General features: G+C 36.5%; 1 protein-coding gene across 1 annotated transcript; it reads left to right on the forward strand.

The window, feature by feature from the left end:
* Positions 1-11302: 11302 nt before the first annotated feature.
* Positions 11303-14578, forward strand: LOC147559839 (auxin efflux carrier component 5-like). Its single transcript, XM_086661791.1, has 5 exons — positions 11303-12236; positions 12331-12416; positions 12539-12696; positions 12962-13038; positions 14330-14578. The coding sequence occupies exons 1-5, from the start codon at positions 11524-11526 to the stop codon at positions 14400-14402; spliced, it is 1107 nt and encodes a 368-aa protein (XP_086517917.1). The 5' UTR covers positions 11303-11523; the 3' UTR covers positions 14403-14578.
* The last annotated feature ends 524 nt before the right edge of the window (positions 14579-15102 follow it).

The following is a 15102-nucleotide window of genomic DNA, read 5'->3' on the forward strand; positions in this document are numbered from 1 at the left end:
TCAACTTTTCCAGACTGTTGTCTCTAGAGTCGACTAAAGTTGGTGGATGATGGAGGTGTTGTTTTCCAGCCATGTTTGTCCCCCGGTCGTGTTTAGTCGCTCTGCGATTGGGTAAGAGGGGAGGTTGATGGTGGAACCATCGACCCTCCAGTACAAAAGTTACTCAGTAGAGTTTTTAAGACAGTGTAAACTTTTGAGGTAGAATTTTAGAAGGTTAGAGATACACCTCTGGCGAGACGTCTGTTTGTCTGGGTAAGATGCTCTAACCTGCAAAAAATCGAGCTAGAGGGTTAGTCGGTGGCATAGCCACAGACTCTCCGATGCTTAAGTCAGTAAGTTTATTCAAGATGAAATGTAATTAAAAAAAAAATTCGCCACCCACTCTCCGATGTTTAAGTCAGTAAGTTTACTCAAGATGAAATGTAATAAAAACAGTTTAGAGTTTAGAAATGATACAACTTAGATGTGCTGCATTCCAACTCTTATTAATGTTGAGTTCATCTTCGACTTGTAGTTTGTCCACCTTGCCCTACTACTCAGATGGTTCGATGTTCATGTTGTAGTCTGGAACTCTGATGCGAACTGGTCCGTTCGGCAGTTAGACCTGGTGGATCAAGTGGTTTTCTGTCGCCTCGGGCTTGAGGTCGCCTTGAGGTAGTGTAGGGCTCTAAGTGTCTGCCATCTGACCTACGATCTGTTCGTCTCAAACGACGTTCTCGAGGCCGCTCGTCGCTAGGGTAGTGTCTATTTTGATGGTACTTGTCTTCTTCCCAACGGATTGCTACCCAAACTCGAGCTAAGACATCCTCCATGGTTGTGCAGTTGAACTTGGTGAGTTCTTTGTAGAGTTCACTGTCTGGAAGTAACCCTTTTCGAAATGCATCCACTGCCGTCTCTTGGTTGCAATAGGGGATCGAGACTTTCTCTCTGTTGAACCTCCCTACATAATCTCTAAGTGGTACACCTCGCCTCTGGCTAAGTCTGTAAAGGTCTCCAGAGAGCTTCTCTAACTTCTTACTACTCGCGAACTGTTCAACGAACGTGTCTGTCAGCTGGGCAAATGAGGCAATGGAGTTGTTCGGCAGGTTGGTGTACCACTGGAGAGCTGGACCAATGAGGCTCGACCCGAAGCTTTTGCACATGCAAGCCTCTCTAAGGTCCCTGGGTATGGCTGCAGTGAACATCCTTTGCTTGTAGGATGCAATATGGTCGTCTGGATCTGAGGTGCCATCATACATTCTCATACTTGGTAATGAAAACTTCTTCGGCATCTCCACTAAGGCGATGGCGTCGACGAAAGGGGAGTCTGCATAACTCTGTGGTAGACTCTTTCTAAGGGGGTTGGGACTCCTGGAATGCGAGTGATCAGAGCCTCCATCTCTGCAAATTTCTTAGCCATCGCCTGCTCCAAGGGGGTTCCTGCAAAGCCAGAGTTCAGACCATCAGTCAACAGACTAAAGGTACACTAGTACGTAGTAAAGTAGGAGGAGTAAGGGAGGATAAGAAAAGAGGGGCAGTCATCGACTGCGATTGTTGATTGGTTTGAGCTGAGCTTTGGAAATATGGTAATAACGTCGTTGCCGGAGTCGTAGTATTAGTCTTTGGATTCGAAATCGAGACGCCAATGGTGCCAGACTGGACGGTTGGTTGGCTGGAGGAGTTTCCTGCTTCAGGGGTCACCAAGGATTGCATCGGGTTGACTGGAGTTCGAAACCTAGGTCCTGTTGGATACACCATGGCGAGTTCAGTAACTTTTTCTTGAAGTAGTTGGTTTTCTGCTCGAACCAGAGCATTCTCCTCCTCCAAGGCCTTAAATTTTTGGGCATTTTCTTTCATCTGAGCAGTGAGTTCAGCGATCTGGGTCGAGACGTCGTTTGGTGAGGCTACCATTCCTTCTTCCATAGATGAGGTCGTCTGAGATGTTAGTTGAAGGGGCCCCACGGTGGGCGCCAAACTGTGGACGGTAGAAAATCACACAATTAGTAGATCGTCGATTGGTGGGCCACCGACAACTTGGGCTTTAGACCTCGAGATGGACGAAGTTCCGGTTGGACCTGTAGACAGACAAAAACAAGTAAAACCGTGAAGTCTTGGGGACACCGGGATGGTGTCTTGCCAAGGGCACTCCGACGGTCAAGTCAGCAAACTATAAAAGATAAGTATTTAAACGATTGAATGCTGAGGGTGTCACCGTGTTGTATCGTCGGAGGGTGGCTAGACTCGTAGAGTGGCCGGAGCTTCGACTCTACGGGATAGTTGGTCGGATTGATCTCCTGGAGCAGGTCGAGAGGTCGTCTCGATCGGAGATTCTGGATAAGGAAGAAGTGGGATGTAACAGGAACTTGAGAAGGACTTCGAGGGTGATGGAGCTTGAAGATGTAATCTCGCCGTCTAGAGCACTGATCAGAAGATACTAAATATGTGAGAGAGAGAGAAGAATGTTCTGTAGTTTTCTAGTCGGTATTCGATGTCTTTGGAGTCTGAGTCTCCTTCTATTTATAGGCGACTGATGGACTCGTGGAGTCTGTTAGATCCGAGATAATCGGGGTCGAGGGTGACCTCAAACCCTAAGGGAGATTCGTTCTTGGCAGTCGATCTGTCACCTGGAGGAACTCGATCGTACGATTACGCCGTCTCAACTTTAGGCACTTCGTAGTCTGAGATCGCCTAACGGTACTTAAGGCGACGTGGGGTTCTAGAGGGACTTCGTCAAATGGGTACGTGGCGAGGTCTCCGGAGTTGAGGTTGACTCGGTATCCGGCAGGCTCGGTTGAGGGCGACCAAGGGGTGCTTGGAGCATTGTAACTTTTGATGGGTTATTGTTCGTCTAGATGGACGTTCGCAAGGGCTCAGAGCCAGTTGGACCTTAGTGGGTCGAGTAACACGTTGGAGAGTGTCCAACTAGTAGGCAAGTTGGTCCTAAGTGCAAAGAATACTGGGCCTAGGTGGCGTTTAGCCAAAGTGGGCCTAAGACGATTTTTGGCCACTACAGTCTATATTTCCATTATCTTTCTTCTTCCCTACTTCTTTTATTTTTCACAACAAAGATAACTATTTGTTGAATTAAAGAGATATTGTTGTTGTAACTTACGGGGATCCTTTGCTAGTTGAAATTGAAAGAAGAAGATATTGTTGAGATTTCTTCGAGGATACACTGATTAGCGGTTATAAGAGTAAATTACTAAAACGCTCATTATACTTTTGTAATTACTTATACGGACTTCTACCCATTTAATATTACGACTTAACCACCCCAGTACGGCAGTCCCCCACACAAAAAAAATATTTGATATTTAGGGCATGCATTAATTAAGTAGCTGATATGTACAATATTAGTCCATCTAAAGGAAAATATTACTAACAAATACAACTTAAAAATGTTCTCTAGGAACGACCGTAGTGACTCAAGTATGCTCAAATCAAATGAATGAGAACTTAGATAACAAGTCAACATTTGATAATTCCCACATCTCAGATGCTGTATCTGTTGGAAAGGGTGAGTCAGAGAAAGAAGGTCAAATGAGACAATTTAGGCTTAAGTGGAGGTTCATGACATAAATCAAGAGAGTTATGGAGAATGGGTGTGCATAGTTTCATTTTTCATTATGGAGAATGGGCCAATAATATGGTTGATGGCCCATTCAACACCCAATTTTAAGGTTTCTTTTTTAGTCTATTTGGATTAGTAACATAGATGCAGTTTTTAAGTATGAAATACCTAGATTACTAGATAGAAGCTTAGTTGTATTAAGAATCTAGTTATCTGATTAGGGCTAATCCACCTTACAAAAGAAGGTCTTGCTCTTTTTATTAATCATCTCAGAATCGATGAATTAACCTTGGTTGCATTAATTTTCCTGTTTATCGTTTATTTATCATTTAGCTAGTTCTTTAATCATTTTAATTAGTCCATTAATTTACAAAGGCTTCCGCTGCCTACGTCATTTTGGTCTAACACTTTTGATTGTTAATATGGTGGATCCACAAAAGAAAAATTCTATAAGCGCCAACACGCCGAGGTCAAACTCATTGGACTTACGTGTTTATAGGAACAATTAGTTTAAGTGGACTCGATGGACTTAGCTTCTTCTTGGCTAGCAATTTTCTCGAAAGATTGTGCCAACAACGGGTAGCCCAGTTGGTAAGTGTATATATTGGAAATCTAGGAAAATTGAACTTGATTATAATTAAAATAGTTTATGTGGGTTTTAAGTCATTTCATTCGTCGGACTTTGCTTATCACATCGTATCGATGTATCAATGTCTTTGTAATGACCATTGTAGTGAATATTCAAAAAAAGAAGAAAAAAAAGGAGAGTGTTTCTAAAACTAAAACTTGCTCCTTATTTGATATACATTTTAGGGAAAAAAAGAAACCCTCAACAGATACATTTTTCCATTTTTCTCGGGATAGAGGAGAACCTTGACCATAGAGATGACGATAGTGATACTTAGTGAGGATGGTGGTGGCGACTATAGACGACTTTTGTTGATAGAGTCGTGTAGCCATTGATTATTGTTTTTTTTTCTTTTTTGGTAAATATGGTGTGTATAATGTGTGTGTGTGGGATTGTAAGATTTTATTTGGCCAGTGTGTCTTTATCCATGTGTGAGTCTCTTGTGTAATTAACCTATCTTTTCAAAAGCAAAAAAAAACCTAGATAAACTCACTACTTGGCTACCCTCATTACGTACATAAGGCAATCAAATAAATAGTCAAGTGCAGAAATGAAGCAACACGGATGTTTCACAAAGAATATTGGGGTGGAAATACCCGTGTTGGTTTTTTTGATTCATTCAACGAGCGATTAATTTTTTAATGGTGTGCCGTCTGCAACTATTAGATACTAGGGACAAATAGACTAGTAAAGCAGCACTAGCCGCTCGTTATATTCTCTATCAAAATCAAATCATTTTGGAATCATTTAAGAAGTTAAAGTAACTAGTGGTAAGCCCTTAAAAGAAAAAGTACTTGCTAGCTAGGTAGAAGTACTTTTTGATTGTCTTATGTTTGTTTTGAGCTAATAGTCTCTATTCACAACTTTATGCTTTTCTTTACTATGTGCATTGCCTTGTAAGCTTGACATGGCTAATCACACTGATTTTGGTAAGACTGAGCATTTTGACCATTTTAGATTAGGGTTGACCAAGACTTTTGTGATAAGTTAATGTTTGGCTGCTCTATGTGCCACGAGTTTTACCAATGGCCAACATCTTATGTAAAATGGCGTGGGCAGTACTTACCACTATCGGCCGCAAACTACAATATTATCACTACTACTCTCTTGATGGCTAACAGAAACGCTGGCAACAGAACCGTCGAGAGTGACCCGCATTTTTGTAGTTACTCGTGAATTTAAGCAAACCCTAATTCTTTGGCAGCTGTATTAACTCATCCACTAAATAAAATATAATATGATATTACATGTGACATCAACTTGGTGAGTAGACAATCCAACAAAATCAATGCTAACAAAGTTTATTGCTGTTAATTTGACTGGTTTGAATTAAGAACACAAGTTCATAAAAATACAAGTCTTGTTGTTTGGAACCTAACCATAGAAAGACAAGAGAAAAATAAAAGTAACCAAGAAAAGGATGACAAATTTCACATATATATACATCATCTAGGTTGCTCCTCCACTATATGCACATGGTAGTGACAAACCTAGGGAAATATTAGTGGTGGTAATCAGCCTAACTACACTTTAATTTCAATACCTACCATTGTTCTTTAAAACCTAGTTCATCTTTAATCTTTATAAGACTATGCATGCTTACAACATTTTTACAATATAATATATGACTCTTTATTTTTCGGAAAAGGTTCAAATCCATTCTAGATGGAACTCCGCTAAGGTGACGAGGAACTACTATTGAACAACTATGTGCGTTTTTGAGAAATATATGGCGGTGCAGATGTAGCCACGGGGATCTCATGAAGAAAGGCCACCGTTTTGGGAAAACAAACAAAATATTTTTTTGATACAAAATTTCAAAGAGAAATTATGAGGTTCATCAAATTTTTTAGAACAACAATCAGAAACAACTTTTTCTTCCTCTTCACTTCCACCTCCAACTACCAGTACTCAGAGGCGGAGCCAGGTTTTAAAACCGGGACGGGCTGAAAGTCCATGTTCAAAAAAATTACCCATTATATTTAATTTTAAAAAAATGTGAATTTTTCTTAGCATGCATTAGTTGAAAGTTGATATGTATGGTCATAATTCCGACGAGATTACGAAATCATTCAAAGTAGACAAACTAAACGAAGACATTTGATAGTTGTCATTGTTGAAACTCTAATTATTGCGATCCCAATACATCCATTGTAAGAGAACTTTTAAATTTAATATACGCAAAATTGAAACAAAAATATTTTTCGAACACCTCATTTCATTGTAAATAAAACTTCATGTAAATTATGTTTGATACATGGGAAAAGAAAAACTAGATATACATTGTGTTAGTTTAAAATAAAATTTGTCTTCTAACAGAAAAGAATACTTGTCAACAAAAAAAATGAAAAAAAATATAGAGAATATAAATAATGTATTTATAATTATCCAAAACCAGACACCCCCTAAGATTCAATAACTCTCTAAATTCTTTATTCCAATACAAGAAAAGAGGAGGGATTAGGGAGTTGAACCCATGACCACATGTTAAAATTTAAGTTTCTTTGTTCAAAACCAAACCATTGAGCCAAATCATAACATATGTAAAAAAAATTGGGTTCCTTTGAGCATATTTGTGGGTTGACCCGGGCTGCAGCCCAGGACAGCCCACTAACAGCTCCGCCTCTGCCAGTACCGCCATCTCTTTCTCTCTAGAACATTGACACTCTTTCTTTCCCCTACACTCATTTTTCCAGCAAAAGGAAATGTAACCTTTGGCAAAACATCCTCCTTCTCGGACAAAAAAAAATTATATTTTGCAGTAAAAGTTTAAAAAAAAATTGTTCAAATTGATTACTGGTTAGAAAATAAAAAACATTTTTAGAGAGTCGAGTAAAAGGTTGATCACACGGAATATGAGTTTGGACAGAAAATTAACCCAAAGAAAGAGTCCATTTTGAACAAGAAATAAGATAGCAAAAGATGTAAAGTTTTTTTTTTTGACAAATATCAGCAGATTGATAAAGGGAGTCTGAACCCAAAAAGATGTAAAGTTGCAGCAACCATAAATAAAGGATTTTATTCTATACCACTAACTCTACTTCTAAAACCACCCCACTCATTTTATTTTTCATATTCTATTTTTGAAGGAACAGAATAGTAAACCATGGGGTGAAATAATCTATGGAACTCATTCTATATTCTACCTCTAGATATTGATGACAAACCGCACCATCAAATTATTAATTGTGACAGTTTCTTTATTAATGCCAAACCATATGCCCATCAATTTAAAGTTTAAATGTACTTTTGTACTTCCTGGACTAGGGTTACATCATTCATTCAATTTTGTTTTTTCAGTCACCATATGCCCCTCACCGCAAACAAAAAGTATACAAACGCAATTTTCTAAAATGCGAAACCAGTAATCTTCAACAAAAAAAACTGAGTAATCTAGCAAAGACTCGGTTATTTATCACTGAAAAGGGCTGTCGATAAATATATAGTCTTATTTATTGAGCAAGGCCGGAACAAACCCGTTTTAGAGCAGCCCGGCCCGACCCATACCAATGATAGAATAGGTCAACTAGGGCTATATCTTAGTCTCGGGTTGGATTCGATTTAAACCTAGTAGACTAGTTTGGTCCGAACCAACAGAAAGCTCGCGATTGGGACGCGTCGAGCTGCTCGGCCCAACCCGCCCAATGGTCAAACTTTTCAAATACATTTTTTCTATAGGCATCTCTACAACAACAGACGATGCTTCTTTATCGATTGAGACAAGAGACAATGCTAGTTTCCCTTGAGAGGTTGATGGGGCATCCCCTACAACAACATATCTTCCCTAATGGTAATTGAGAATCATCTTTCCAAGAGACTCTTTCTGGGTATCCAGAGAGTTACTAGTTGGATATGCAAGAACACAATAAGAAGTCAAATTAAATATGCCTTAAGAAATTATAGTTCTACTCTCTATATAAAATAACCCAAAACTAGAATGATCCGGCGAACCATAAGAGTACCGCTGAAAAGAAAAAGTTGTCCTTTAAGGACATTGAATATATTCGAGTTGGATTAGTTTGAGCCCCATCATTTTAAACATTCCCAAGACAGTAGGAATAAAAAATTTATATTTTTAAACTTTATGCATATCTATGTGGAAACTGAGGCTGAGAGAGGTTGTTAGAATATTTGGTCAGTATATTGCTACTTTCAAATGACTATCACTCATATTTGATTTTTTCTTAAATGGGGAAGAGAATTCTACTTTGTCCACTCACTTAAACACTTCATCATGCATCCATGAGGAAACCACTTTTGATCTTGAAAGGTACTTTTAGGTACTGAAATGACTAAAACCTTTTTATCCCCCAATCTCTTTTATTATATCTTATCTTAGAGGAAGTTTATCAAGATTGAATTACTGTATATAAGATCAATTTTTTAGGTTTGGTTTTATTTATATGGTTGGAACTTCTCTTTTATTGTTTTAAAAATAGACTGAATATGTTTTGGGAATAGTTCGACATGAACCAAGTATAAGACAGGATTATGTCTCAGCAATTTAATGTCATCCTACTTTGTCATTCAGAATATTAATATCTTTTTTCTTCCCCGACTTAGGTAGGCTCTCGCTTATCTCATTGTCGAAATAATAATTAGTCGGGTTTGATTCATCTAAATTAATTTGGTTAATTTGACTTGTTATTGTTAGAAGTACAAGTTACAACAATCATTTCAGATTACTTCACAAAACATGTTCAAACTTATTATATATATAAGACTAAACCTAAAATCAGTTTGATCATCTATTTAGATGAATCGTGAAAACATTACGAATCAGACAAAAATAAATATCTCGAAATCTGACACATTCGGATTTTAAATCAAATTCCAAATTCTAATTAGGGTGTGTTTGGTTTTTTATCATTGTTTGAATCTAAATGTTTTTAACTGGCCTGACTTGGAATCATCTAATACAAGTGAACTTAAAGTCAACCCAAAATAACTATTTAGACAAATCAAACAAAAATAAAATAATTATCTCAAATTTGACTTGAATCCAAGTGAAATATCATACTTGTGACATAGAGAAAAGCAAAAACTACCTTAGGAAAAAGAAATACCATGCCCCACCTTAGTGTTTGCTTTTGTAGAGGCATGCATGTACATAGTTTTTAGAGAGAGGGAGGAGAGAGAAAATAATTTATTTTTTTTTTTTTATGTTTGCAGGTCGCCGGCCAGAAAATTGGCCGGCCGACGACCTTCGCCGGAGAAGATGATGAGTTGGCGATAATGTGAGGTGGCAGAGAGAGGTAATGAGATGGAAGAGAGAGAAATGATGTCTGGTTGACGGAAAGTTAACGGTAACTGAAAAAGAGAGTCATATGAATGTTTTTACTAAAATAAGGAGTCAGGCAGGAAGCTGGTCACAAAGTTGGGGGCCATTTTGAAAATAACCCTTATTATTACTATTAGTACATCTTTTAACTCATGAACAAAATCGAAGAGAAAAGGAAAATCACATAGTATATATAGAGGGTGAAAATTAGACAAAATCTACTCCAAGCAAATTGGTTATGACTTAGAAGCCCAAAACATATATAATGCATAACTCGGACAGATATAAGAGTTATGCATTATATATAATGCGTTCATCAATTGAACATTCCATATTAGCCTATGACACCAAGTAAAATAGAAAATACATGTTAATTTCAGAAGAATCAGCTGACACGTTTAGCGAGACCAAATATCTGGTGTAAATAAAACCACATAAACATTTTTAACCTATATTGTGAAAATAGTCTTACATGGAAGAATGGTGATCTAGCAACCAAAAATATAATATCTAATGATGAAATTCCATTACTCATGTAAAGAAATTATGAACACAAATAATGAAAAGGGAAATGATAAAGTTACAAAAGATTTTGACAAAAAAAGGTTCCCAGCTGATGTGGCGGGTGTGGTTTCAAACTTTGACCAAATCTAGGCCGTTGAGAGATGAAAATCACAACCGCCACATCAGCTGAGAATTTTTTTTTGTCAAAATCTTTTGTGATTCTAGCATCTCTCTAATGAAAATAACTCAAGATCTCTATTTGATGAATCAAAGAGATGTAAAAGGTTGTGGGTACTTTTCGTTGAAGGAAACAAGGAAGAAACAAAGAAAGAAAATAGAGTCAAGGAATCAAGAAAGCCAGGATGGAGCTCCACAAGTTAGAGCGTCGATTATGTCTCGCCCATTTCGCCAGTTTGTCAGCTTTGGTGTTTCCTGTATGCGGGATGTGAGAGAAGATTACACCTTTGAAGTGTGTTGTCAGCTGTCGATTTTTTTTAGATGACAAGCGGATTGCCAGTGTGTAGAATTGTTGTGTTTCTGAAGGTGGTTGATGATGTCACTATTGTCTCTTTCAATCTGGAGATACTCAATGTTGTACTCTATTGTGCAGTTGATTGCCCTGAGCATCACTATGCTTTCACATTATTCTGCATATCTACCCCTGGTGATGTCGGATAAGGCTGCTGTAAACTATACCTGTCATACCTGTGAGTTTAGTGAACGAGACATCTCTGTTGATTTTGTAGTATGGGTATTTAGGAGGGGATCAAGTCGAGTCTTTTGGTGGGATTTGGTTGGAGCTGGTGTGGTGTATGATCTCTGGTAGTTCCTGGTTTTTGTGGATGGTTTGCTGAGGTTAAGAATTTACCCTAAACAAATAGAATATGTCCAAGTGGTTATTGCCAGTAACCCAAATAGTTATTAAAGAGCTCATTATTTTTCAAGAAGATAAGCAGAGTTTAACTTATGTTAGGACTTAAATATTCTTTTCCTTTAAGGTCCAGGCCATCTCCCAGTGTATCGCTAAAATAACAAAAATTCTATTCATCCTTCTATTTGGTTCCTCTCCCAACCCTCCTCCTGATGTGGCGACATATCACTTGAGCATATACTTTCACCGTTCTCTCTCCATTTGTTCCACTCTCGAGTGATATGTCGTCACATTAGGTGGAGGGTTGGGGGAGGGACCAAACGGAAGGATGAATAGAATTTCTCAATAAATAAATGGTTGGAGTATGCCTACATCAAAAGGTTAATTGTTTACACCATAAAACCATTTTTGATATATTCTATAGTAGTACGAAACCTTTATTAAGTTCAAAACAACAAACCTTTTTTTAAGTTCAAAACAACAACAATTTTACTCGTCATTGTTGCCAACTTGTCTACACATCTTTATCACTACATGTATATATAAATATGCTCTTAGGTTGATAGAATATGTTCAACCATTCCAGCTTAGCTTCTTCTATATTAGTTTCTCACCCAAGCCCTAATTTAGTTTTTCTTCTTGCTGCATATATTAAACCTAGCAAAACAAGAATAAGAAAAAGCTAGAAAATGTTGATAGGATGGGGTGATGTCTACAAGGTTGTAGTAGCCATGACACCTCTATATGTTGCCCTAATTCTTGGGTTTTGTTCTTTGAAATGGTGGAAAATGTTTACTCGCGAACAATGCGATGCCATTAACCGATTCGCTTGTTACTTTACTCTCCCTCTCTATACCTTTCAGTTCACTGCGCACGCCAATCCTTTCGAGTGGAATTATCGGTTCATCATCGCCGATACCATTTCGAAACTTATTATTGTTCTTATTTTGGCAGTATGGGCTAAGTTTAGTAGTAAAGGAAGCTATTGTTGGTCTATAACAAGCTTTTCTTTGTCTACTTTAACCAACTCTTTGGTAGTAGGGATACCCTTATTGAAGGCTATGTATGGTGAAAATGGTGTTAGTATTGTGGTACAAAGTTCTGTCTTTCAAGGGATTGTGTGGTTTACAATCCTTCTGTTTATTTTAGAGTTCCGTAAGGCGGGTAATGAAGTTCCAACGACAATGGATGAAAACGTTGAATCGCCTGTAATTTTATCGGTCGAATCATCGCCTGTAAAAGATTTAGAAAGAAATGAGAAAAGTATGGTTGGAGTAACTACTAGTGTTATTTCTAGACCTTCTTTGAGCTCTATGATAAAGATTGTCTTGGTAAAGCTTGCACTTAATCCCAACGCTCATGCTAGTATACTTGGGATCATTTGGGCTTTTGCTTCAAATAGGTATAAAACTAGTAATTCATTATTGATTAATTTTTTCTTATCATCGTATTATTAAAATTGATTTATTGTTTTTCTTTTATTAAAATAATAACAGATGGAATTTCGAGATGCCGAAAATATTAGAAGATTCAATATTAATCATGTCACATGCAGGAATTGGTTCTGCCATGTTTAGTATGGGTGAGAAATTTTTTTTCCACTGAATAATTTAATTACAAAAAAATTGTGAGAAAAAAAAAATAATTATAATTTTTATAAAAGGGTTTAATAACTTGATTAATTAAATTATTTTTTGTTTACAGGATTATTCATGGCACTACAGGAAAAGGTTCTTGCTTGTGGACCTAGCTTGACAATATTTGGTATGGTTTTAAGGTTCATAGCAGGTCCTGCTGCCATGGCTATCGGCGCCATAGCTGTTGGTCTCCATGGTAATATTTTACGCGTCGCAATCATCCAGGTAAATCTAATTATTTTTAATAGATTTTCTTAAATTTAAGTAATATGGAAAATGATACATGGCCGGAAAATTAAGTCTGAGCATAGCTCGAGAGGCGATGAGCCGATTATGTGCAGGTTTGCGAGGAGAAATTGTGTAAAACTCGATTGCTTAAGAGTTGATGACTTTTGTACTTGCGAAAAAAAAAATCGTTATGACATGTTTCTTTTGCCGAAATAAACAATTGTTCGGAAAGTTTGACGATTATGTGATTGTTTTCTTGCAGGCAGCATTACCACAATCAATCACTTCATTTATATACGCGAAAGAATATGGGTTGCATGCAGATGTGTTTAGCACTGCGTAAGTTTTTGTTAGAACTTCGTTTACTTAATTAATTATTGACATATTTATTATTATATATATATATATATATATATATATTTTTAATTTGCTAATTCAAATTTATTTTAGCCACCATTTATCTAAAAATAAACACGGCGTTAATTGATATTCTGACTCCTTAAACAAAACAACATATAATGATAGACAATTGAGTTACCCCTTCAGTAATTGGTACTTGCCACCTTGAATTTAAAATTGTTGTCAAAACTAAGCACATGTTTGACATGTGATAATAAAATCATAAATTAAATTAAATAATATACAAAGAAAATCAATCTTTACTAATCATATTCCCGACCAGATCAAAAAATAAAGTAAGGTGGAACCTCCACTAGGAATCATATTAAAGAATAATTGTTTTTAGTAGCCACAATTATTTCACATACGCCAACCACAACCTTTGTTTTTTCTCAATAATAGTAAGTCTAAGGGGGTAAGCTCAATTACCCATCATTGAGGGGGTAAAGTCAATTATCAATTAGCGACGAGGATGTAAGCTCAAAAAACCCTATAAATATTAGTTAGATTTAGATCTTAAATCCAAAGAATTTAGGATTAAATTATAAAAAATGTTCAGTATTTTGCTTTTAAGTATTGAAATGGTTTGTTCAAATATAGTTAAAACTCATCATCTACATAATCAATGAAGAAGTGGAATGCAAAAAGACTCTAGGGCACTAGTTCACTTTATCAATGAAGTACTTAAGTACATCATCATTTGAGGACAACTTATTCACTTTATCATATCTAGTGACTTGTGAGTGGGGATATTATGCCACTGCTGCATATGGTAAGTATATATATAAAAACCTAAATCACATATAGAAACCAACAAATTCTAAAATAAAACTATATGTCCTCTTCAATCAATCCTTACAACTTTAAGGAAAATATTCTAAAATTAGCATTTGGGTAATTGATATTCTGACTCCTTAAACAAAACAACATATAATGATAGACAATTGCACCAAGTTTATGAGAAATAGTCAGAGTTGAAAGTAGGAAAATGAATTAGAAATACGATATTTGGTAAAATGACAAATAAAGTACTAGCTTATACATAAAAGTGTGTTACTAGTACATCCAAAGTAGGTTAAAATTTGTCGAGCCGTACTGTTTAAATGTTGAACTCCGTTTAGTTGGATTGATAAATATTAAAAGAAATACGGACTAAATTTTTTCAATTCCTTACTCTGTCCTTGTTTATTATATTTTAACGCTTTACTTTTTTTTCTTTTTTTTTTGGCAGGGTGATATTTGGTATGTTGGTATCCTTGCCCGTCTTGATTTGTTATTTTATAGCTTTAGGGTTCTTGAATTGATCTTCTCACTCTCTTATTTGTATCTCTTTTGTTTAGTTTCTTCTTGTTTTATGCCTTGATTATGTTGTTGAATCCATTGGAGATTGGATGATCAATTTCCATTTACATTTGAATGTATTTTTAAGCAATGAATTTCTCGTATAAGCCCCATCTGAAGTAATTCCATTTCCACCAAAGTCTTTTCTTCTTTCATTTTACTTAAACTCATTTCTCGGTTTCATTTTCATTATCTAATGAGTTTGGTGTTCTTCTAAGAACATGACTAAAAAGTAAATTGACTAATTCCACGTGGAAAAGCGATTTAGAAAGATTAGTTTTTATGATCATACACATAAATATTGGTGTTTATCCCCACATTAGTGGTAATAAGAGGTGGTGTTCGCTTTGTAAGTGTGAAGAAACTTCTCACCTCTTGAACTAGTTTTTGGATTGAGACGGACGGGAAGAAAATAAGGCACATTGGCCACACCCAAAATAAATACTTAAAATAATTATAAATAAATTGGGCTACTTTATCTACCAACTTCATCATGGTTGCCCATTTTACAATAATACAAATTCTAACAGCCCCTTGGGGCCTTGCCCTAACCACTGGCACTCGCGACCTTAGAAAATCTTATAGGCAGCCCGGTTAGCTACGAAACCATTGAATTCGATTCAGAGCTTTCAATTATTTAGTTTGAATTCAGAATAAGTAACA

Source organism: Eschscholzia californica, unplaced genomic scaffold (assembly GCF_041429995.1).
Source record: "Eschscholzia californica isolate CP2 unplaced genomic scaffold, dmEscCali1.0.p SCAF_2, whole genome shotgun sequence".
NCBI classification, from domain to species: domain Eukaryota; kingdom Viridiplantae; phylum Streptophyta; class Magnoliopsida; order Ranunculales; family Papaveraceae; genus Eschscholzia; species Eschscholzia californica.